General features: G+C 42.4%; 1 protein-coding gene across 8 annotated transcripts in view; it reads left to right on the top strand.

Annotated features, from left to right (window-relative positions):
- Nucleotides 1-25403, top strand: part of KAT6A (lysine acetyltransferase 6A) — a 134354-nt gene that overhangs the window by 9226 nt on the left and 99725 nt on the right. For 5 of the 8 annotated variants that reach the window (XM_036300719.1, XM_036300718.1, XM_036300720.1 and 2 more), the window contains exon 3: nt 12923-13021. The exons of 1 other annotated variant lie outside the window; for it this stretch is intronic. In XM_036300719.1, coding sequence (XP_036156612.1) covers nt 12923-13021 — 99 coding nt within the window. Of the gene's footprint in view, nt 1-9239; nt 9588-9721; nt 10017-10951; nt 11009-12922; nt 13022-25403 lie in introns of those variants that run through there. 2 more of the 8 variants (XM_036300725.1, XM_036300724.1) reach the window with 2 other exon arrangements.

Raw genomic sequence — 25403 nt, 5'->3', positions numbered from 1 at the left:
AACAATTTCTTAGTGCTTTCTTCCTCAGTACTTCAACTGTAATTTCACTCTTTTATTGTTCTTTTTCATGGATGCTGTGTTCTTTGGAAGCTTGTTTAGACCAAGTTAATGGCCTTTTAGGCTTCCTTCACGTGAATAGGAGTTCACTTTTTGAGTAATAAGAATTATATATCATAGAGGGGCATCAGGATTTTTAGAGATGCTTAGGTAGGGCATGGCCAAAAAAAGGTTGGGAACCACTGACCTTTACTCTGTCATGGGGTAACTTCTAATAAATGGATGAAATAAAGAGAAGAAATTAATAAAAATATTATATACCACAAATTGCTTTAGGAATAGAGACCTAGATGATCTATGCATCTTCACCTCTTTCTTTGCCCCATATCAGCAAGTTAAGAGAATATAAGCAGTTGCTTATAGAAACCTATCAATAGCTAACATTTGTTAAAGGTTAACAATGTATTGGGCATTGTTCTGAGTGCTTTAACATGTACTTCCTTAATGAAGTTTTAAAAGAACTTCACATGGTTAAGTTTTATAGGCATAATATATTTATATATTAGCCCTTTAATAACATTAAGTAATACAAATTTTTATTATTGCTTCTCATAAAACACCAAATGTAAAATGAATGTATGCAAAATACATTGTCTTTTTCTTTTCTTTTTTTTAAAAATATATTTTATTGATTTTTTTACAGAGAGTAAGGGAGAGGGATAGAGAGTTAGAAACATCGATGAGAGAGAAACATCGATCAGCTGCCTCCTGCACACCCCCTACTGGGGATGTGCCTGCAACCAAGGTACATGCCCTTGACCGGAATCGAACCTGGGACCTTTCAGTCCGCAGGCCGACGCTCTATCCACTGAGCCAAACCGGTCAGGGCCATTGTCTTTTTCTTTATCCTTGCTGCCTAATTATTATAATATATATATTTTAAAATATATTTTATTGATTTTTTACAGAGAGGAATAGAGAGCCAGAAACATCGATGAGAGAGAAACACAGATCAGCTGCCTCCTGCACACCCCCCGGATGTGCCCGCAACCAAGGCACATGCCCTTGACCAGAATTGAACCTGGGATCCTTAAGTCCGCAGGCCGACACCCTATCCACTGAGCCAAACCAGTCAGGGCATCTGCCTTATTTTTAAAAAATATTTTTATTGATTTCAGAGGGGAAGGAAGAGGGAGAGATAGAAACATTAATGATGAGAGAATCATTGATTGGCTGCCTCCTGTATGTCTCCCACTGGGGATCGAGCTTGCAACCGGGGCATGTGCCCCTGATCGATATCGAACCTGGGACCCTTTAGTCCGCAGGCCCAAGTTCTATCCACTGAACCAAACTGTTTAGGGCCTTGCTGTTTTTTTTTTGTTTGTTTGTTTTTATTTAGTTCATTCTGACACATGGGCCAGCACTGTTTTACACTATATTTACCTTTTTTTTTTCCTTAATCTTCACAGTAGGTCTATTTTTCCATTGATTTTTAGAGAAAGTAGTAGTGAGAAAGGGAAAGACAGAGAGAAATATTGATGTGACAGAAACATTGATTGGTTGCTTCCTGCACATGCCCCAACCAGAGCCCAGGCCGAGGAGGAGCCTGCAACCCAGGAACATACCCTTGCCTTGGACTGGAATCGAACCTGAGACTCTTTGGTTCGCAGTCTGATGCTCTCTCCACTGAGCCAAACCAGCTAGGGCTACATGACATTTATTTTGAATACTATGAAGAATAGGTAATAGGAACTGTTTGATGAAACTGGAAAAAAGTATATCATTCTAGGCCTCTTGAAATTATAAGAATCTCCTTGAGAGGTTTTTTTTTTTTTCTCTCTTGTCTATTTCAAATATTGGAGACAATATGTTTTTTACACCAACTTGGTTCTTAGCTACGTGAGAGGACTGAATGAATCTAGGCACCAAATTTGCTGGTTAAAGTAGAATTAAACATTTTTTTTCTAGTGAATTGGGAAGCCTTTCTTAAGTTACAATAATGAATACTTTTCATGCTGCGATTTAAAACTTTTTAAAGAAACAAACAAATCTTTTGTTTAGGAATTATTAAGAGCCTCATTTCTGGTACAGTTGTTTACTAACTGGCTACTCAGGGTGGAGTCAGTTCACAAAGGATCTGCAGCAAATGAATTAGAACATTTCGACTTCACTCTTGTGCTTTTCCCAGCTGGAGCAGGATTAAGACTCATTCAGCTGCAGCTGGTTCCCAGGAATATCTAGGTTGTTTCTTTCTGGACTTTCCTTTGACAGGAAAGTCGTCGTTCCCAATAGATGTCTTTCATCAGCACTATACATAACTCTATAAATTCAAGTTCAAAGAATTACTTTGAACTTGATTTAGGGAACAGGTGAAGAAACAGTTCATAGTATGGCACTACTTGGTTAAGGGTTGAAATTAAGCATAGAGGTTATAATTTAGATTTGCAGAGTGCCATTCTAGGTTAAAATAGTTTTTAACTGCCAGCAATTAAAAAAAAAAAAAGATTGACTAGTGTGGCTCAGTGGTTGAATGTGGACCTATGAACCAGGAAGTCACAGTTGGGTTCTCATTCAGGGCACATGCTCAATCCCCAGTGTGGGTCATGCGGGAAGCAGCCAATTGATAGTTATCTCTCATTATTGATGTTTCTATCTCTTATTCCCTCTCCCTTCCTCTCTGAAATCAATAAAAAAAAATATATATAAAAAGACTTGCTAAGTAAAAGTAAGTCAGGGTGTAGTGTTGATTAAGGTTTTGTTTTATAGTTGGATTATATTATGTTTACAAAGTATAGATAAATTCTTAGAATTGAGTCTTCTGCATTTTGTAGACTTTTTTATAGCAATCTTAGATAACAGTGATTCTAATTTTCACAAATAGAGAAACTGAAGGCCAAGGAGATTTAAGTATCTTGCCGCGTGCCACACAGCAAGTTAATTACATCTGGGAGAAGTGATCAGACTCTTCTCAGTTCTGTGCTTTTTTTCTAGACTGCAGTAATGCTTTAAAGTATTAGAGAGCAATGAGTATAAACTGATGTATGTAGAACACCCTTCATGGAAACCCTAGAATAAAACCCTGGTCTAGAGAATTTTGGTGGTTTTTTTAAACCACATATATATATGTAAATCCAGTTGTTTCAGTGTTTGAAGATAGCTATATGCTCTAAAAGTCAAAACAGTTTTTGGGGAGCAGGGAGGGACTGCTTTCTTATTGTCTAAATTAGAGAAATTAGAATCTTCTTATGTGTTTAGCTAAATATTATTAATTTAATTTTATTTTAATTTGAGAATATATTAAAGCTGGGGACAGTGAAACAAGGAAGGGCCTAGGATAGAAGAAGCAACAGGAGAGAGTATAGGCAGGGCTGCTTTGTCTCTCTAGAAACATTATGGGAAAGAAGTGAGCCAAAGTGGAGCGGCTGTTAGCTCACTGGAAAGTCAGAAAGGGGGCCTTAGAGACAAGTTCATGGAAGTAGCCCAGGATGAACAGCTGCTGCCCATTGCTTCCTTGGTTGCAAGTCTTGTGGGGAACCTTAGAGTTTAGGAGAAAGAAAATTTACTGGAAAAGGAGATTTGAGTGGGTGTACCCCAAGGAGGGCACGCCTATCTAAATATTAGAAGAACATGTTGAGTGATCTTAATGCCTGAAGAAAAAGCACTCCTGGAGTTTTGTTTTGTTGTTGTTGTTTTTAATATATTTTATTGATTTTTTTACAGAGAGGAAGGGAGAGGGATAGAGAGTTAGAAACATCGATGAGAGAGAAATATCAATCAGCTGCCTCCTGCACACTCCCCACTGGGGACGTGCCCGCAACCAAGGTACATGCCCTGGACCGGAATCGAACCTGGGACCCTTGAGTCCGCAGGCCAACGCTCTATCCACTGAGCCAAACCGGCTAGGGCACTCCTGGAGTTTTGAAAAAAAATGTCCATTTACAGTTAGGACTGATTTTCAGAAAGTCTACAGCTCAGATGACCTCTGAGTGACTTGGATAATTGGTTTGAACTTGAAAATTTTAAGACTGAGTTAGGAAAGTACAAGGCTTTCTATTAATCTGTGAAATAATTCTTATTAAAGGCATTAAGTATGGGTGGATTCGGTGTATACGGTTTGGGCCCTGGCTGGGTAACTCAGTTGGTTAGAGCATCATCCCAATATGTCAAGAGTGCGGGTTCAATCTCCAGTCAGGGCACATATAAGAATCAGCCAATAAATGCATAAGTAAATGAAACAACAAATAGATGTTTGTCTCTATCTCAAATCAGTAAGCAACAACAATAAAAGTATGTAGTTTATCATTCATTGTTACGTATATACTAGAGGCCCGAATTTCATGCACGGGGGATTGTGGGGGGTTGGGTGTTCCTCAGCCTAGCCTGCCCCCTCTCCAATCTGGGACATCCCTCTCTCAATCCGGGACTGCTGGCTCCCAACCGCTCGCCTGCCTGATTGCCCCTTAACCACTCCCCTGCCAGCCTGATCAACGCCTAACTGCTCCCCTACGTGCCTGATTGCCCCCAATTGCCCTTCCCTGCCGGTCACCCACAACTGCCCTCCCCTGTTGGCCCAGTCACCCCCAACTGCCTTCCCCTGCTGGCCTGATTGCGCACAACTGCCCTCCTCTGCTGGCCATCTTGTGGCTGTGGGTGTCTCCATCTTTGAGGGCGTGGCAGTCAATTAGCATATTCCTTCCTTATTGGCTGTGGGTGCTGCCATCTTTTGAGGGCAGGATAGTCAATTAGCATATTCCCTCCTTATTGGCTGTGGGTGCCGCCATCTTTGAGGGTGGGGGAGTCAATTAGCATACTCTCGCCTTATTGGCTGTGGGTGCCGCTATCTTTGCGATGGTGTGAGGGTCAATTAGCATATTCCACCTTTATTAGATAGGATAGTATCTTGATTCTGGGTGATTGTAATACTAGTACTCAAATCTTAAAGGGATGGTAGTAGATAACATCTTGTTTGCCATTTTTATCTTCATAGTAACAGTTTATCTCTGCATTACTTTGTCATAAAATTTAGCACATATATTAGAATAGTGGCAAATAAAGGTTAGATTGGGCTCAGTTATTTATAAAATAACTAGAGGCCCGGTGCACGAAATTGTGTATTGGTAGGGTCCCTAGACCTGGCTGGTGATCAGGGCTGATTGGGGCTTCCTTTGTTCTGCGCCACCCCCTGGTAATCAGCGCACATCATTGAGAGTGATCGAACTCCCGGTCAAACTCCCGAGGGAACGCTTTGCATATTAGCCTTTTATATATAGAGATTGGTGGTTTTAAGACTATTGGTAAAACTTGTTAAGGAGAAAATGATGTAGAAAGAACATCTGGGAGCTAAAAACTGAAAATCTTTGTGTGAAAGACAGCTGATTCCTTTGCTGTTTACTTCTTGTGCTGGAGAGGTGGATTCCATGTATGTGGGAGGTTATTATGCTTATATTGTAGGCTGCTTTTTCCTCCAAGGAATTGTGAACTGTCCTTGACCTAGGAGAGCTGGTGTTAAATGTTGTTTTTCAATTCTTTCTGCTTAGTAGAGTGCGGATTTTTCTTTTTTCTTAGTCATTGGCCTACAGTGAAGCATTTAACTCTTAAATTTTCTAGAGCCTGTAACAGAACTCTTGGAAACATTACATTTTGTTTGTGTTGAATGTGATGCTGTGCTTTAATGGTTTTCCAACTTTTATATTTGGGACATCTTTAAATACCAGTTTAGATCCTCTTTCACTGTTTTCCTGCTTTAGTTATCCCAATTCTTCTCATGCGAGTCAGTTTTCTTGAATTTTATTACATAAATCTAAAGCCCTGTTCTTTCTAAAGCAGTGGTCTTGACACTAAATCCACTTTAGAATTGCCAGAGGAGCCTTAAAATAGTAAACACAGAACCATTTAAATTATACTCTAGCAATGGGGTGCAGATTTTAGTTTTGTTTTAAGTCTTTGTGTGCATCTTATAGCCAGGCTTGAGAACCACTGTTCTAACACTAGAACCAACATCTCTAGTATAATGGGAAGTGGCTTAGGAAATTAGGGGACAGAAGGAGTAGCTACTTTTTACCTAATAATGGAAATTCAGACAAATACAGGAAAAAACATCACACTTCCTTTCATGAGCACACTTTGAATCCAGGACAGTGTACTTCGGAAACCGAAATTCTCTTTTATTCTACTCCCTGACCATAACTGCCATAACCTTTCTCTACTAATTCCAACTGCACTTGCTCTTTTATTTCATCAAGGTCTCAGACAGTGCATAGTTTCAAGAAGGGTCCCCTGTGTGATTCCATTGGGTGCCCACCACTCAAGGTTACCTTTTCTTCTAGTTACTTGGCATTCTGGTTTATCACTTCAGTTATTTCACTCTTGTATCTAATTGATAACCCAAACCTTGAAATTAAGCCAACCATTTTCTCTCTCTGCTCCTATTTGGGGCGGTTTATCATTTTGATGAAAATTGCACAAACCATGTGGTGAGGTGTCACTTAGAAATATGTGACCTCTAATCTTAGCTCTGCCATCTGCTTGGGGATGTATGTCTGTGTCTGTAGTCTTGTTCTCTTGCTGCAGTTCAGTGTTTCCTCCAACCCTTTTGCCTTTCTTATTTTTAACAGACACTGCAATATCCTACTTCTTCAAATAGAATCTTTGTGGCCAAATGAGCTCATTCAACTTATACCTTCCCAAACTAACCTAAATACATCTGTACTTACTGTTACCCCCTTGCTACCTTTTCAGAAGATGTAAAAGAAGTGTCTTGTCTAGAGCTAATCTTTCCATTTATGTGCAGGATCCTGTTCTCTCCTGTCTCGGGGCTTGTTCCATCACTCTTTGCCCCTTAAGGTGGGGAAGTGTCAAATTAAAATAAAAACAGTCAAAAACCACTTCAGATCCTTCTCTCCATCTATACACTCTGTCTCCTTCCCTTCATTTTGAAGCTGCTGCTGCTTTTTTTAAAAAAAGGCTATATTCATTCCAAATACGTTGTAATCTGGCCTTTGCTCCTTGAGCACCATTAAGAGGACTTGTGAATAGTTTTTAGTTTGTGTCTTTTAGCATTTAGAACTTGTTGACCATAGTCTCTCCTCATTTGACCTCTGGGATAATTCTATCTTCCTAGATGTCTTCCCTGCTCCTTCCATTTTTCTGGTAATTCATTTTTAGTTACTGGCTTTTTATCTTTTGCCTTTCAAAAAATCTTACTTGTTGGATTCCCTAAGGTTCTGTTCTTTGCCCACTTAATTGTTTCAACTTTTCTGAGTTATCTCTAGACTTATCTCCTCTATATTAAATTCATATCTGAATCCAAATATCTCTTTTTCACTCCAGACATCTCTTTCACTATGTGGTGTCTTATCCCAGTCACTCCAAATTCATGATGACCCAGGTGGAATTTATCACCCTCCTCCAACTTGCTCTTCTGATTTCTTACTGTGGTGGGAGACATTGCCATTGACTCTGATTACTAGTTATCTCCTATACCTTATTTGCACCTCTTTTGGATTCAGTTCTAGTTCATCCCCAACTTTTTTTTTTTTTAATCCTCACCAGAGGATGTTTGTTTGTTTGTTTTTTTAAATCAATTTTAGAGAGAGGAAGGGAGAGAGAGAGGGAGAGAGAGAGAGAAAAACATCAATCAGTTGCCTCCCGTATGCATCCCGAATCTGCAACCTGAGTATATGCCTTGACCAGGAATCAAACCCTCCACCTTTCAGGATATGGGAGGACACTCTAACCAACTGAGTCACACCTGCCAGGGTTCATCCCCATTTTTCCTACTTCTGTAACATCTCTTTTAATTAACCTCTTCTCCATTCTAGCTGCTACTTTTTTAGTGTAGGTTCTTGTCATTTCTCTCCTGGTTTACCCTAGTAGCTTCCACATTGGTTTTCCTTCCTCCATCATCGTCTTCCTCCAGTTCCCATTACTGCCAAAAATGATCGTATTAAAACACAATTAAGAACACAGGCTCAAGGTCCAGACTATCTGGATTTGGATCTCATTTTAGCACTACTTGTTTTATGACGTTGGATAATTTGTTTAATCTTTCTTTGCCACATTTCTTTCTGTAAAATGGGGACTATGCCGTGCCTATCTCATAATGAAGTTGTCAAGATTTAATGAGTAAATACACACCAGTGCTGTCTAATCGAGCTTTGTGCGATAATAGCATAATCTTTATCTGTGCTCAGTACAGTAGCCAGCTCTTGAAATGTGACTGGTTGACTGAAAAACTGAATTTTAAATTTTATTTAATTGTAATTTAATTGAAATAGCAGCATATGGCTAGTAGCTGCTGGGCAGTACAGAATACATGAAGTCCTGTGCTCTATAAATATTAGCTATTATCATCATCTTTCTAAAATTAAAATTATTTCTTAGAACCCTTCAGTGCCAAGTTCCATGGCATGGTATGTGATTTAAAAAAAATTTTTTTTAAAAATTTATTTCAGAGAGGAAGGGAGAGGGGGAGATAGAAACATTAGTGATGAGAGAGAATCACCAATCGGCTGCCTCCTGCACACCCCCACACTGGGGATCGAGCCCACAACCTGGTCATGTGCCCTTAACTGGAATCAGACCCGGGACCCTTCAGTCCGCAGGCCGACACTCTATCCACTGAGCCAAACCAGCCAGGACTAGTATGTGATTTTTAATTTGCTTCTTTACCCCCTGCATTGTTTCAAATTTGTCTACTACTATATTTTTATATGCTCTCTATGTCCCACTATACCAGTGGCTCTCCAAGTGTGGTCCTGGGATTAGAAGTAGCAGTAGTGTCACCTGAAAACTTGTTTGAAATGCAAATTTTGGGGCTATATTCCCGGCCTATCATTTAACAAACTGGGTGTGAGGTCCAGCAACTTGTATGTTGATAAGCTCTTCCTCCTTCGGAATCAGATGCTTACTAAGGTTTTAGAACTGTGTATTTCAAACTACTTACAGTTCCTCAGATCCACCTCATTTTTATTTTCTCTTGCTTCTATGTTTTATCTCTCATTGGAATGATCATTCTTTCCCTCTTTGTCACCAACTAGCACTAATTTAACCTTGCAGACTTAGTTTAGGCCAGCGGATCTCAACCTGTGGGTCGCGACCCCTTTGGCGGTCGAACAACCCTTTCACAGGGGTCGCCTAAGACCATCCTGCATATCGGATATTTACATTACGATTCATAACAGTAGCAACATTACAGTTATGAAGTAGCAACGAAAATAATTTTATGGTTGGGTCACAACATGAGGAACTGTATTTAAAGGGCCAGAAGGTTGAGAACCACTGGTTTAGGCATATACTCTTTCTGCTGCTTTCTTCCCTTTCTTCCACCTATCCTGCTTCCAAGCTGATTCAGTTCTCTTTATGCCCCTCCTATCTTGTACATAACTCCATCATAGCTTGTTATACATTGTATGCGTTAGCCTCTCCTATTAGACATTGAATTTAGGACTTGTTTTTCACCTTTGTATACCTGTTTATCTAGCACGATGTCTGGTATACTGTACAGGTATTTATGGAACATCTTCCAGGTGCCAGCATAGTGATTAGGTCATGAGTAAAGGAAATATAGTCCCTGTGATTAACACACAGTGGTAAGTTCTCTGATGGGATAAAACAGTGCGGTGGAAACACAGCCGGTGGGAGATGTTAGGGAAATCTTCTCAAAGGAAGTTACATGTTAGAGGTTAGTGAGGTGGGGAAGCACATGGGTGGGGTGGGAAAGAGTTGTTCCTGCAAAGGGGACAGCATGTACAAAGACCTAGAAGCAAAACATAGGCCCATAATAAATGTTTAATTGAATATGAATAAAATACCAAATCACATGTCTAACTTTTAGAACTTGGTTTTAAAGTCACTACTCTCCCCAGTAAACATTCATTAGCATTTTATATGGCTAAGGTATGTGATAGGGTAACCTCCAAGCCAGCAGGATACATTATCTTTTTTCTTTTTAATGGTAGAAGAAAGGATATGTTTTATCTGAAGAATTATTCTACAGGGTAACAGCAGTAGTGGCAGAGGTAAACACATTCTTCTCATTGCATAAGAATAGCCTAAGACTTTAAACAAAGAACTTCAAATTTAGAGCACTAACAAAGCATATCATTAAGAAAGCTGTAAGGTGGCCAGCATGAAAACCACAACTGTTGTCACTTGATATTGGCCCTTTTTGCTCTTGTTGCTGCCATCCTAGGCTGCCTGTTGCTCTCAACCCTCATTTGAAAGAGCATCAAGGCTTTAGTAAATGTACTGTGTAAGCCCCAGCTTTTAGTTGCTGTTGAATACCTGCTTTTGTTTGGGATTTTATATATGTAATTTTCAGTAAAAACTCATCTTTTACTCTCTTTTTTTAAAAAGAATATTTTTAGTGATTTCAGAGAGGAAGGGGGGGGGAGAGAGATAGAAACATTAACCCCTAGAGTGCCGGCGGAGCGCGATCACGCTCCTCCTGTCTTTCGCCAAAAGTGCCAGGAGCGCTATCACGCTCCTCCTGCAGGGTCCAGTTCTAAGTCTGCTTTTATTAGTGATGACGATATTGCTAAATATGTCAATTCTTGCTGTGAAGATGATGATTTTGTGGAAGATACTGAATATGTAACTTCAGTTCCTTGCGATTCTTAATTTTTTTCCTAAACTGCTGTAAAATCAGCAAAAATGCCTTGGCAATTTTAGCATAGTTCCTAGGATATTGGTTGGCACTCAAAGGGTTAATGATAAGAGAGAATCGTTGATCAGCTGCCTCCTGCACACCCCACACTGGGAATCGAGTGCACAACCCAGGCATGTGCCCTGACTGGGAATCGAACCCTGAGCTCCTGGTTCATAGGTCAACACTCAACCACTGAGCCACGCCGGCAGGGCTCATCTTTTACTCTATTTGAATGCTTTACAAGTGGGTTGGCTCCATCATCTACTATCTTTGAAAGAATGAGAAAAATAATTTTATTTCTGATAGCTTAAGCTAAGCAGAGAACTCATAACTTCAGCCAAGAAAGCCAGAGAAGGAAAAGGGGTAAAGTCTTTTTCTCCAAAACTTTATCTGGATGGTTATAACATGTTTCTGAAGTGTCTCACAGATTTTAAAGGATTTTGCTTTCACGTATATCTATAATAATAATAGGGTAATATGCTAATTAGACCAGATGTCCTTCTGGACATCATTCCGGACAAAGGTGGAGCTGGAGGGAAGCCGCCCAGGTCCTGGGTGCAAGGGGAAGGAGGGTCTACTCTTGCATGAATTTTCGTGCATTGGGCCTCTAGTCATATATAACACTAGGAGCCCAGCACACGATTCAAAATTGTGCGGCACCACCCACCCTCGAGTCACATGTCTGGCCCTGCCTCCCTCTCCAGCCCTTGAAGCAGCTGTGGCTGCTGCTGATCAGGCCCTCCCCCCAGCCCAGGCGTGCGGAGGCCCCTGCTACCCCGCCCCCGATGCTGCACATACAACCTCCTCCTGTCCGGTCGACCCGTTACGGTGTCCTGGTTAATTAGCATATTTCTCTATTTTAGATATACACCAAGTGGCCAGATTATTATGACCACCTGACGTTTGTAGGCAAACTAGCTATAATTTTGCCCTGAAATTGCTAGAGGGCTAGACCATTATAAATAGGAAAGCAGGTAGTTTACCACGACAGAAGTGATTTTTCTCTGAAGATATGGGTAAACAATGCGATTTAACAGCCTTTGAACATGGGAGATATATATATGTGTGTGTGTGTGTGTGTATATATAATATATATAAAATATAAATTATATATATAAAATATATATAAATTATATATGTATATATTTTGAGTGGCCAGATTATTATGACCACCCCATCAGCACTTCATTGGGCTACCTTTTGCCTTCAATACTGCGGCGATTCTTCTTGGCATTGACTCCAAGAGATATTGAAAGGTGATGCGAGGAATCTGACACCATGCCTGATGAATAGCACTGTCCAGTTCTGTGAGATTTGATGGTTGTGGAACCAGCTGCCTGATGGCTCTTTTAACTTTGTCCCACAAATGCTCAATTGGATTGAGATCTGGTGATTGTGGGGGCCACCTAAGCAAGGTAAAGTCTCCCTCATGTTCTTGAAACCACTCCTGCACAATAAGAGCACTGTGGCATGGTGCATTGTCTTGTTGGAAGAAGCCATCTCCTTGGGATACACCATCAACATGATAGGATGAACTTGATCAGCAATGGTACTTAGGTATGTTGTGCTATTCAGACATTGTTCCACACAAATTAAAGGGCCCAAATCATGTCAGGAAAACATGCCCCAAACCATAACACTGCCCCACCAGTTGAAGGGTTGTACTCATGCATGTGGGGTGCATGCTTTCATGCTGTTTCCGCCAAATTCTCTGCCATCTGGATGATGCAACTGGAAACGTGATTCATCGGACCACATGACTTTTTTCCAATGCTCAACTGTCCAATCCTTGTGTTCCTGTGCGAATTGGAGGCATTTTATCTTGGTAACTGCAGACAGCAAAGGTGTTCGAACAGCCCTTTGGCTTCCATATCCCATATGATGCATTGTACAGCTAATTTGCCTACAGTCGACAGGTTGTCATAATAATCTGGCCACTCAGTGTGTGTGTGTGTGTGTGTGTGTGTGTGTGTGTGTGCGTGCGTGCGTGTGTGTGTATCCCTCGTTCAACGGCTGTTAAATCGCGTTGTTTACCCATATCTTCAGAAAATAAATCACTTCTGTCGTGGTAAACAACCTGCTTCCCTATTTATAATGGTCTGGCCCTCTAGCAATGTCAGTGCGAAATTATAGCTAATTTGCCTACAAACGTCAGGTGGTCATAATAATCTGGCCACTCAGTGAGTGTGTGTGTGTGTGTGTGTGTGTGTGTGTGTATAGTAAGGAAGGCAATTCATGCTATGATAGGTTTTAATCAGAATTATATGCTTAATTAAGGGAATAAATGGAACTAGAGCCCAGGTCTCTTTCAAGTCCAGTACGCCTTCAGCCACATCAGACTGCCTCTTGTTCATGAAAATGACAAGCATTAAAAAAGTAGGTACTTCTTTAACATTTATTACATCCATCTGTTAAAGCATTTATCAAGTCATATGTGTTATTAATCTTTGTATCCAGTTCCCGGTACTTTGTAAGATGCTCAGAAAATGTTTGTTGAATTGAAACTGTCGGGCTTAAACTGGCGAGTGGAATGTTAGAAACAGGTTGATTTTAAAAAAGCATTAACTCACTTAATAAACTTAGAAGCTGAATCATTTATCCTCTCAAAATTATAGGCTCTATAAATTAAAAGGAGAGAAGGAGTTTTAGATGTTTTCTGCAAATGTTTGATAACTCACCTGAAAAGTACCATTTGCTACCTCCTTCAAGGTAATATTTGTTCTCTATTAACCATGTAGTATTTTTTTTAAACTTTAAGAAGTTATGTTTTCCTAATAGAAAATATTTATTAGTACATAAAATTTAAAAAGTACAGAAGAATATTCCATGGAGAGTATTCTCCTAAGTCCCAGTCCCTTGCTAACCAGTTCTGGGAGGCAGCCAGTGAGTTTTGTTTCTTTTCTACCTTCTAAGGAGATTCTGTGTGTTTAAAAACAATCACTTTATTGCTCAGCTGGTGTGGCTCAGTGGTTGAGCATTGACTTATGAATCAGGAGGTCACGGTTTGATTCCCGGTCCCCAATGGAGGCATGCAGGAGGCAGCTAATCAGTGATTCTCTCTGATCATTGATGTTTCTGTTTCTCCCTTCCTTCTCTGAAATCAATAAAATACATACTTTAATAAACCCCACAATCACTGTATATTTATTTTTCCTTTTGTTCCCCCCTCCCACAGTTAATAACATACCTTAATACATTGTTTTGCACCTTAGTTTTTTTCTCCCCATGTAACAACAATATCTTAAGTGTGTTTCATATCAGTACAGAAGGCTTGGTGATATTCCATTGTATGGGTGTACCATAATTTATAAAACTAGACCCTGGCTGATGGACGTACATTTCCAGTTTCCTATGATTATAAACAGTAGTCAGTTGAATAACCTCCTTCATTTTGTCATTTTACTTTCAGTTCCTAGAAGTGGAATAATTAGGTCAAAGAATGTATTCCTTTGTAATTTTGTATTTCTGAATTTTTCTTCATAGAGATTCACCAACAAGTATATAACAGTTCTTGTTTCCCTACACCCAGGGAATCATAGTGGTATCAAACTTTTTGATCTTTGGCAGTTTGATAAAGGAAGAATCATCCATTTTTTACTCCATTCTTTCACCCTCATTGGAGTTTGTTCTGCCAGGCTACTGACGAGCTACAAATTCTATAGATCAGCTGTCTTAAACCAATTGCTTAAAAGCAAGCAATTCTTAGAGTTAATCAGAAATTTGTTGAGTTTTTTTTTAAACTGTTATGATGATGTTGCTTTAAGAAATATCTAGGTCTTTTGCCCCCTGGCCAGTATTGCTCAATGGTTAGACTGTCAACCCACGCACCAGAGGGTTTTGGGTTTGATTCCTGGTCAGGGCACATACCTGGGTTACAGGTTCGATCCTGCATGTGGGAGGCAACCAATCAATGTGTCTATCTCATATCAGTGTTTCTGTCTCTCCCCCACCCACCCTCCCTTCTATCCTAAAAAAAAAAAAAAAAAAAAAAATCAATGGAAAAATATCCTCAGGTGAGGATTAAAAAAAACAATAAGAAAAGAAAAAGAATATCTAGGTCTTTTTGGTGAGTCTCTTGTAAGTAGTGGCCTATACTGGTAGGTTTCTGTCCTGTAGAATGATGCCCCTTTCCCCCCAAATAAAAATCTTAACCTATTACTTTTCTACTGATGGCAGGGAAACTCTATTTCATAGATAATATAGTATGTCCTTGTTTGTCAGTCTTTTTAAGTGCATGTTATATAGTACTTGTATTTGAAATCTATATAATTTTGAATAAGTATTATATGCTGCATATTATATTTAGGTCACAACAATACTTTAAGGAGGTTATATATTTTATAGATGAAACAAAGGCGGATAGAGGTCAAGTGATTTGTCCAAGAAAATACTAGTATAGCTAAAGTATAGGAGCTAGAATATAGAGGCTAGTGGAGTGGTCAAAAGAAAAAAAACAACACCACTATGAATTCATAATTGAGATAAACCGAAGTTCTGGTGAATTGGTACAGAATTAATATAATACTCGTTCTGATTAGTTTAGGGCTTGTAGAAGACTACGATCTTAGCCTCATCATTTATTTGTTGTTTGACTTCTAAGTTACATTACCCTCCATTAGCTTCACTTTCCTTTTCTGTGAAACAGGGATAGTAATTGTACCTAAATCACCAAATTCACCAAGTAGCTACCTTTTTAAATTTTTTTAAATCCTCACCGGAGAAGGTTTTTCCATTGATTTTTAGAGAGAGTGAAAGGAATGGGGGAGAGAGAGAGAAACATTGATGTGAGAGAGACACATTGATTGGTTGCCTCTTGCACGAGCCCTAACTAGGGCCCAGGGCTGGGTATCGAGCCTGCAACTGAGATACTTGCCCTTGACCAGAATTGAACCCGGGACACTTCAGTCTGTGGGCAAACTGACCAGAGCAAGCAGCTACTTTTAAAGATTGTTTTTAGTGTGAGTAGGTCATAGCTCCAATAGTTTTTTAGCCTTTGTTTTTAAAAATAAATAGCAGGAAGTAGTGCTGACTTCCCTCTTCTTTTTCCAGTAAGACAAAACAAAACAAAACAAATCAATTTATTAACCCACAAGATAACTGTCATATTTTGAAGTTTTCATGAACATATATCAGTTCTAACAGGATATAGAGCCCTAGCTGGTTTGGCTCAGTGGATAGAACGTAGGCCTGTGGACCAAAGGGTCCCGGGTTCGATTCCAGTCAAGGGCATGTACCTTGGTTGCAGGCTCCTCCCTGGCCTGAGCCCTGGTCGTCTCGTGCAGGAGGCAACCAATGGATTTGTTTCTCACATCAATGTTTCTCTCTGTCTTTCTCTCTCTCTCTTCTACTCTCCCTAAAAATCAGTGGAAAAACATCCTTGGGATGAGGAGTAACAAAACCAACAAACAAATAAGCAGGACATAGAAACAGTATGTAGATAGTTTTTCACATTCTCTATAATTTATTTAAATTAAGATGGATGTCTTCTGGTCATTGTCTTTGGAATAGGCAAAATATTTGAACAGTTCTCCTGTTTGGTCCATGTATGTATGTATGTGTGTGTGTGCGCGCACGCCTGTATACACACACACACACACTAGTGACTCAGTGCACAAAATTCATGCACATTAAAAGGGAATTAATTAGAGGAAATATTTTAATATTGCTATTTGCCCTTTCTCTATAATAGAAGTGTCAGAGGTGAAAGAAAATTACTACAATGTATATGAAAATCCTCCTGTCAGAGTCTGGGGCACGCCATGAAATCCAGAGTCAAGTCCCCGCCCACCCACGTGCGCCTCGAAATTGCGTGAGACCCAGACCTGGCCGGCCCCACCTCTGTCAAGCCCTGCAGGGTGGGGGGTGCGGCCTTAGGTCGCCTGGCCTGGGGTGGGGTGCATGGCCTGAGGCCCCCCCCGGCCAGGGCAGGGGGCATGCCTTGAGGTCCCCATCAAGCCCTGCAGGTGGGGGTCGCAGCCTGAGTTCCCCTGTCAAGCCTCGCGGGCGGGGGGCGCGGCCTGAGGTCCCCCAGCCTGGCACCGGGGTGGGGGGGCGTGGCCTGAGGTCCCCCGTCAAGCCTCGCTGGGCAGGGGGCACAGCCTGAGGTCCCCTGTCAAGCCCCGCTGGGCGAGGGGCGCGGCCTCAGGTCCCACGGCCTGGTGCTGGAGCAGGGGGTGCGGCCTGAGGTCCCCTGGCACTGGGGTGGGGGGTGCAGCCTGAGGTTCCCCGTCAAGCCCTGCTGGGTGGGGAGCTCAGCCTCAGGTCCCCTGCTCCGGCCCAGTTCCATGCAGCCTCAGGTCCCTGCTGATTGCTAGTTAAGGCTTGTAATGGGAACTTGACCTCTGCTGTGGGTTCAGCCATCTTGTGTTATGAAATCCTTGCCTCCTTTGTGGGTGTAGCCATATTGACTGTTATGGTGTGACGGTCAATTTGCATATTCCCTCTTATTAGATAAGATCTTTTAATGATTTTTTACAGAGAGGAAGGGAAAGGGATAGAGAGTTAGAAACACCAATGAGAGATAAACATCGATCAGCAACCAAGGTACATGCCCCTGACCGGAATCGAACCTGGGACCCTTCAGTCCACAGGTCAACACTCTGTTCACTGAGCCAAACCAGTTAGGGCTGGTCCTATATTTTAGTAACAATGTCTGTCTTCCTCCAATAAAAGAACAAGTTAAAGTTGTCAATATAAGGTCTTTATTTTGTTTATTGAAGCTCAAGGTTAGGGTAAGGATAAAGTCTTGTAGTTGTTTTTCCCAAATGCATAGTGACCTGCCCCATATTGGGAATCAAACTAATGACTTTTAATATAATTAAGTACCATTTTGTATAGCACTGCTTTTCAAATTTGGATCTGGGAATCTTGTTAAAATGTATTTACAGGTCTTTGGTGAGGCCTGAGATTTTGCATTTCTAACAAGTTCCCAGGTATTCCACTGCTGCACAGCACACGTGTTGAATAGCAGGTTTCTGTAGTACGGAATCTCTCCATTACTCTTGACTGATTATTTTAAATCGGGTGCCTATATTCAGACATTCATTCAAATTTCTGCTTAATGTCTATGTCCCAGGCATTATGCTAGGTATCTACACTAATAAAAGAGAAACATGGTAATTGGTGTACGACCACTACCCTTCCCATTGGCTAATCCCCCTGTCACTCACAGAGCAGGACCGAGATATGCAAATTAACTGGCAGCCAAGATGGCGGCCGGCAGCTGGTGCGAACAGGGAAGCTTGCTTGCTTCAGTGACGGAGAACTCCAACGTTCCCCGCCTGACTTGCCGGCCTCTCAGGTGCAACTCTAAGCAACTATGTTGCGAATAAAGAAGCTAAAAAAAACCCAGAAACCTGCTTTACTCAGCGGAGCTTCAGCCAGCCGGACCGCAACATTGTATCAAATACAGACAGTAAACCAAGGCCAGAAACCTGTTTTCAGCAGCCGAGGCCTCAGAGCTAAAGCTGGCCCAGAATAAAAAAAAAAAGAAAAAGAAAAAGAAAAAAAGGAGTGTTTGGGAGCTTCAGTCCCAGCGTGAAAACAGCCCTCAGCCCCTCAGCCAGACTGGCCAGGCACCCCAGTGGGGACCCCCACCCTGAAGGGTCTGTGACCAGCTGCAAACAGCCATCATCCCCTCACCCAGACTGGCCAGGCACCCCAGTGGCGACCCCCACCCTGATCCAGGACACCCTTCAGGGCAAACCAGCTGGCCCCCACCCATGCACCAGGCCTCTATTCTATATAGTAAAAGGGTAATATGCCTCCCAGCACTGGGATCAGCGGAGCCGCGAGGCCTCCCAGCACCCGGATCAGCGTGACGGGGCAGCGCCCAAACCCCCTAATCGCCCTGCAGCTCTGTGGGTGATAGAGGGCGGCGCCCCAACCCCCTGATCCACCCTGCCCTGAGAGTGACAGGGGGCGGTGCCCCAACTCCCCTTTCGGCCCTACTCTGTGAGTGACGGGGGGAGCTCCTCAACCCCCTGATCGGCCCTGCTCTGTGCATGACAGGGGGGAGCTCCCCAAACCCCTGATTGACCCTGCTCTGTGCATGACAGGGTATGGAGCCCCAACCCCCCTGATGGGCCCTGCTCTGTGCGTGACAGGGGGTGGCGCCGCAACCTCCCCATCGACCCTGCCTTGAGTGTGACGGGGCGGTGCCCCAACCCCCCAATCGGCCCTACCCTGAGCGTGACTGAGGGTTGTATTGCAACCTCCCAATCCACCCTGCTCTGTGCATGACAGGGGGCGGCGCCCCAACTCCCCAATCAGCCCTGCTCTGAGCCCGACCAGGGGCTGCACCTAGGGATTGGGCCTGCCCTCTGCCACCCGGGAGCAGGCCTAAGCCAGCAGGTCGTTACCTCCCGAGGGGTCCCAGACTGCGAGAGGGCACAGGCCGGTCTGAGTGACCCCCCCCTTCCCCCGAGTGCACAAATTTTTGTGCACTGGGCCTCTAGTCCTATCTAATAAAAGAGAAACATGGTAATTGGTGTACGACCGCTACCCTTCCCATTGGCTAATCAGCAAGATATGCAAATTAACTGGCAGCCAAGATGGCGGCCGGCAGCCAGGCAGCTTGAAACTAACATTAGGCTTGCTTGCTTCAGTGACGGAGGACTCCAACGTTCCCCGCCTGCCTTGCTGGCCTCTGAGCTTGCAGTTTAAAAAACGTTGTAACAAATATAGAAGCTAAACAAAACCCCAGAAACCTGCTTTCAGCAAGCTGAGATCTCAGAGCTGGAATTGATACAGAGTTTCGATTATAGAACCTAAACAAACCAGATACCTGCTTTCAGCAGCGGATGCATAAGAGCTGGAGCCTCAGAGCTAAAGCTGGCCCAGATTAAAAAAAAGAAAAAGAAAAGGAGCAGTTGGGAGCTTCAGTCCCAGCCTGAAAACAGCCCTCAGCCCCTCACCCAGACTGGCCAGGCACCCCAGTGGGGAACCCCACCCTGAAGGGTCTGTGACCAGCTGCAAACAGCCATCATCCCCTCACCCAGGCTGGCCAGGCACCCCAGTGGGGACCCCCACCCTGATCCAGGACACCCTTCAGGGCAAACCAGCCAGCCCCACCTATGCACCAGGCCTCTATTCTATATAGTAAAAGGGTAATATGCCTCCCCGCACTGGGATCAGCGGAGCCGCGAGGCCTCCCAGCACCGGGATCAGCGTGACTGGGGGCAGTGCCCAAACCCCCTGATCGCCCTGGGGCTCTGTGTGTGACAGGGGGCGGGGCCACAACCTCCCTATCCGCCCTGCTCTGTTCGTGACAGGGGAAGGCGCCCCAACCCCCTGATCAGCCCTGCTCTGTGCCTGATAGGGGGGAGCTCCCCAACCCCCTGATCGCCCTGCGGCTCTGTGTGACAGGGTGCGGCCCCCCCCCCCCCCGCCCCCCACAGGCCCTGCTTTGTGTGTGATGAGGTAGAGCCATAACCTCCCCATCTGTCCTGCCCTTAGTGTGACAGTGGCAGCGCCCCAACCCCCTGTTCGGCCCTGCTCTGTGGGTGATAGAGGGTGGCGCCCCAACCCCCTGACCCGCCCTGACCTGAGAGTGACAGGGGGCGGGGCCCCAGCTCCCCTGTCGGCCCTACTCTGTGAGTGACAGGGGGGAGCTCCTCAACCCCCTGATCGGCCCTGCTCTGTGCATGACAGGGGGGAGCTCCCCAAACCCCTGATTGACCCTGCTCTGTGCATGACAGGGCACGGAGCCCCAACCCCCCTGATGGGCCCTGCTCTGTGCGTGACAGGGGGTGGCGCCGCAACCTCCCCATCGACCCTGCCTTGAGTGTGACAGGGGGCGGTGCCCCAAATCCCCAATCAGCCCTACCCTGAGCATGACTGAGGGTGTCATCGCAACCTCCCCATCTGCTCTGCTCTGTGCATGACAGGGGAAGGTGCCCCAACTCCCCAATCAGCCCTGCTCTGAGCCCGACAAGGGGCTGCACCTAGGAATTGGGCCTGCCCTCTGCCACCCGGGAGCAGGCCTAAGCCAGCAGGTCGTTATCTCCCGAGGGGTCCCAGACTGCGAGAGGGCACAGGCCGGGCTGAGGGACCCCTCCTTCCCCCCGAGTGCACAAATTTTTGTGCACCAGGCCTCTAGTTGGGATGATAACAGGGATTTTAGAAAGGTAGCTTGCTCTTAGTCAAGTGGGGAAGCCATGGAAATAATAAGAAAGTATATGAAGTGGTAATGGGTAAATCCAGGGAGCTCTGAGAATCTAAGTACAAAAACTGCTTTTTAGCCGAAACCGGTTTGGCTCAGTGGATAGAGCGTCGGCCTGCGGACTGAAAGGTCCCAGGTTCGATTCCAGTCAAGGGCATGTACCTGGGTTGCGGGCATATCCCCAGTAGGAGATGTGCAGGAGGCAGCTGATCGATGTTTCTCTCTCATCGATGTTTCTAACTCTCTATCTCTCTCCCTTCCTCTCTGTAAAAAATCAATAAAATATATTAAAAAAAAATGCATGAAGCTTTATAAAAAAAAAACACACAAAAAACTGCTTTTTAAACAGGTTTATGAAGATATTAAAATTAATTTGCCTGATGTATTGATATCTATAAGTTCTTAATTAGTGGAGCTTTGATTGAATTGATAGTCTAAAACAGACATTGGCAAACTTTTTCTATAAAGGCTCAGATTGTTTAGGGCCCAGTGGTTCTCAGCCTTCCTAATGCGGGACCCTTTAATACAGTTCCTCATGTTGTGGTGACCCCCAACCATAAAATTATTTTCCTTCCTACTTCATAACTGTAATTTTGCTACTGTTATGAATCGTAATGTAAATATCTGATATGCAGGATGTATTTTCATTGTTGGCGACCCACATGTTGAGAACCGTTGCTTTAGGCTTTGTGGGCCATACAGTCTTTGATCAACTCTGAGCAAAGCATCCATAGGCAATATGTAAATAAACAGGTGTGAATTCCAGTAATACTTGATTTACAAAACATCTGGAGGGCTAGATTTAGTCTGAAGGCCATTGTTTGCCCAGCCCTGCTCTAAACAGCGTGGGCATCCTTGGGTATTCAAATCATTACCATCATTTAGGGTAGCAAATAGAAGTGGGCTCTGGAGTTTGCTTTCTGGTTTTACCAGTTGTGTAGTTTTTGGGCAAAGTATTTAATCTTTTGCCCCTCAGTTTCATCATGGGGTCATGATACTGCACATAATTTTGGAAATGATAAGAAACACTGTGTTCGATAGCACCTAGTATAGCACTGCTAAATATTTATTTTATTTTATTTAGTTATTTTTGCTAATCCTTTTGCTAATGGATATTTTTTCCATTGCTTTTCAGAGAGAGAGTGGAAGGGAGGGAGGGAGGAGGAGAAAGAAATATCGATGTACGACACATCGACAGGTTGCCTCCTACATGGGCCCTGACTGGGGTTGTGTGCCCTTGACTAGGAATCAAAACCTTGATCCTTTGATGCGGGGCTGACACTCTAACCACTGAGAAATGTCAGCCAGGGCTATTATTTATTTTTTAGTTGAATTTATTGGAGTGACACTGATTAACAAAATTATACAGGTTTCATGTGCATAATTCTACAGCACATCATCTGTGCACTGTCTTGTGTGTTCACCACCCCAAGCCAAGTCTCCGTCCATTACCATTTATCCCCCCATACCCTTCTTCAGCTACCCTTCCCACCCTCCCACCCTCCCAATCACCACATTGTTGTCTGTGTGCATGAGTATTTCTTTTTTTCTCTATGCCTCCACCATTCCCACCAAGTGCTCCCATCTCCCCAGCTGTCAGCCTGCTCTCTCTGAGTCTCTCTTTAGCTTGTTAGTTCATTTGATTCCACACATGAGTGCGATCATATAGTACATATCTTTCTCTGACTGGCTTAGCATAATGCTCTCAAGGTCCATCCATGCTTTTGCAAAGAATAAGATTTCTTTCTTTCTTACCCTTTAAGAATAGTAGTAGTCTCATGGAGTAGTATTCCATTGTGTAAATGTACCACAGGTGTTTTTATCCACTCATCTACTGATGGACACTTGGATTGCTTCCCAATCTTGGCTATTGTAAATAATGCTGCAATGAACATACATGTGCATATATTCTTCAGAATTCTTTAGAATTACTGTTTCAGGTTCCTTCAGATGAATTCCCAGAAGTGGAATCGTTAGGTCATAAGGAAGTTCCATTTTTAATTTTTCGAGGCAACTCCATACTACACCCGTCTACATTCCCACCAATAGTGCCTGAGGGTTTCCTTTATTCCACATTCCTCTCCAGCACTTATTGTTTGTTGATTGTCATGCATATTTAGAACACTTGGTAAATGTTGAATGAAATAATTTTCTGACCTCAACAGAGATGGAGAATAACTATAGTCTTGACTGTAATTTAAATAATAGTGATTTCTTTAATATTGCCACTAGGAACAGTTTTCTGACATTTTTGTAGCTCTTTAGTAAACTAACTTGGATTTTTTTGCAGAATTGAGAATTTATAATATTGTTAGTCTCTTTGAGCTGCATTAGTAGAAGGGAAAGGTAACATTGAATACTTGTAAGTAAAAAAATTGCTTTTTTAGCAGAGTTAGTCATGCCTCCTATATCTGTCTCCCATTGCTTTAGTTCAGTTCTTTTTTTCTTTCTTGGGTTACTGTACTCTCTTTCAGCTGATTTTCCTTCATTCAATAAATATTTAGTGATATTTGACATGTGGTAGGTACTGTTCTACTTGCTGGGGATTGAGCAGTGAACCAAATGGAAAATCCCTGTCCTCACGGAGCTTGTGCTATCTAGCAGACTTCAGCCTAGACCAGCGGTTCTCAACCTGTGGGTTGCGACCCCTTTGGCAGTCGAACGACCCTTTCACAGGGGTTGCCTAAGACCATCCTGCATATTAGATATTTACATTACGATTCATAACAGTAGCAACATTACAGTTATGAAGTAGCAACGAAAATAATTTTATGGTTGGGTCATAATATGAGGAACTGTATTTAAAAGGTCAGAAGGTTGAGAACTACTGGTCTAGACTTTTGGAGTTCCCTCTATACTTTTGTCTAATTACTCTCTTTAAAATATCATGCCCTCCCCTTGTTTAAAATCTTCAAGTCCAGTGGATTTCTGATCCTTCTGGATAAAATTAAGGCTCTTTAGCCTTTATGCAACTTCACTTGTTGCCACACTTTATTAAACCTTCAGTCTTTCAACATACTGCAGTTCCTTGTAGTTAACCACACTCTCTTGCCTTTCAGTTTTTATTTGTATCTCTCCTTGGAATATCATCCTTTTAGATACTACTCCATGTACAGACAAAATAGCTCATACTCATCTTTTAAAGTTCCTTGACCTATCCACTACCATTACTTGATGAGGTAACTTTCTGTATGAACATGACATATTCTCATCATATGATGGCATGCTGATGCTATGATGTCTTTCTCCATGTGTTATGGTAGTCTCTCTGCTGCTCCTGCTGGAATTAAAGGCAAGGGCTGCTTTTTATTTTTTTATGTCTCCGTGTCTGTCAAGCAGCCTGGCTCATAGTTTGAAATATTCATTTAGCAAATGAATGAAGTACTTGAACTATCTCAGCACTATCAAGCTGACTGGAGATTGTTGAGGTTTCATTCAGTATGCCTTTGACTTTATGGAGTGCTTACTATGTGCTAGCTAATAGAGATGAATAGAAACCTGCTGTTAGATGAATCAACAATATGCCTGACATCTTTCTTATTTTCACAACAGATGTCCGTTTTATTTCTCTCTTTCTCTCTCAATAAATAGCCTGTATCGAGTCGCTAAATAGTGCTGATGGTATGTTCTTAATGAAATAGTGTTTTAAACTATTGAAGAAAGACTGGTAAAAATTTGGGGATCCACAAACCATTTTAGGATTATATGAGTCCTGGTTTGACCACAGAAACGTTCTGTGGGCACCTTTTGATAAGATCAAGAAAGTGTTAGCATCCAAACTTGCAGAATGGGGTCAACAGCTTGGAAGAAAGTTCTGGAGGCCAGCGTGAAATAGTCTTTAAGAATTACTGCATCACGGTGACACCTTGGGTGATTCAAAGAATGATACCCTAAAAACAAAGCAGCAACAACAAAAATGAGCACTGACAACTCTCAATAGAAAAGAGACTCAGAGATGAATTCTGAATTTAAAAAGGTTTAAGGACCATTAAAAATTTAACTAGTAAAAGATTGACAAAAATAAACTGCGGGAAAATGGAAGTATAGGCAACGCTAATATTTTTTGTACACTCCAGAGATCCAAAGTCATTTGAATAATTTAGTAACATACAAAATATATTTTACACAACTATATTTGCTCATTAAATTGTTGTATTTACTATCTTAAAAATGTGAAGGCTTGGAAATGTTTTCTTCCCTCCAATTAAGAATAAAGTCTTGACTTTATTAAATGCTATTTTGGGAGAAAATTTTTTTTCTGTTCCCTCTGTCCCCCACCTTCATAGTAGAGCTGTCTACTTGTATTTCACCAGTGCCCCTCTGTTTTAAATATATTTCTTATTTTCATATTGCAGTTCTCTTTGACTCCTATTTTATGAACATTTGACTTTTGTATTTGTAACCATTAATCTCTCAGTTGGTTGTTTTTATGTTTACAGAGATGTTAAAAGTATTAAAGTGTTTTGTGTACTTATGCTGGTGTTTTTAACTTAAGGATATGCATATGTAAATATTTTGAAAAGGACTGTTAAAATGTACAAGGTGGGGCAAAAATAGGTTTACAGTTGTGAGTACACGAAAGAATTTATTCTTGTA

This window comes from Myotis myotis, unplaced genomic scaffold (assembly GCF_014108235.1).
Source record: "Myotis myotis isolate mMyoMyo1 unplaced genomic scaffold, mMyoMyo1.p scaffold_m19_p_3, whole genome shotgun sequence".
Taxonomy (NCBI): domain Eukaryota; kingdom Metazoa; phylum Chordata; class Mammalia; order Chiroptera; family Vespertilionidae; genus Myotis; species Myotis myotis.
Note: the sequence above shows the minus strand (reverse complement) of the source record. Positions and strands in the feature narration are given on the sequence as shown.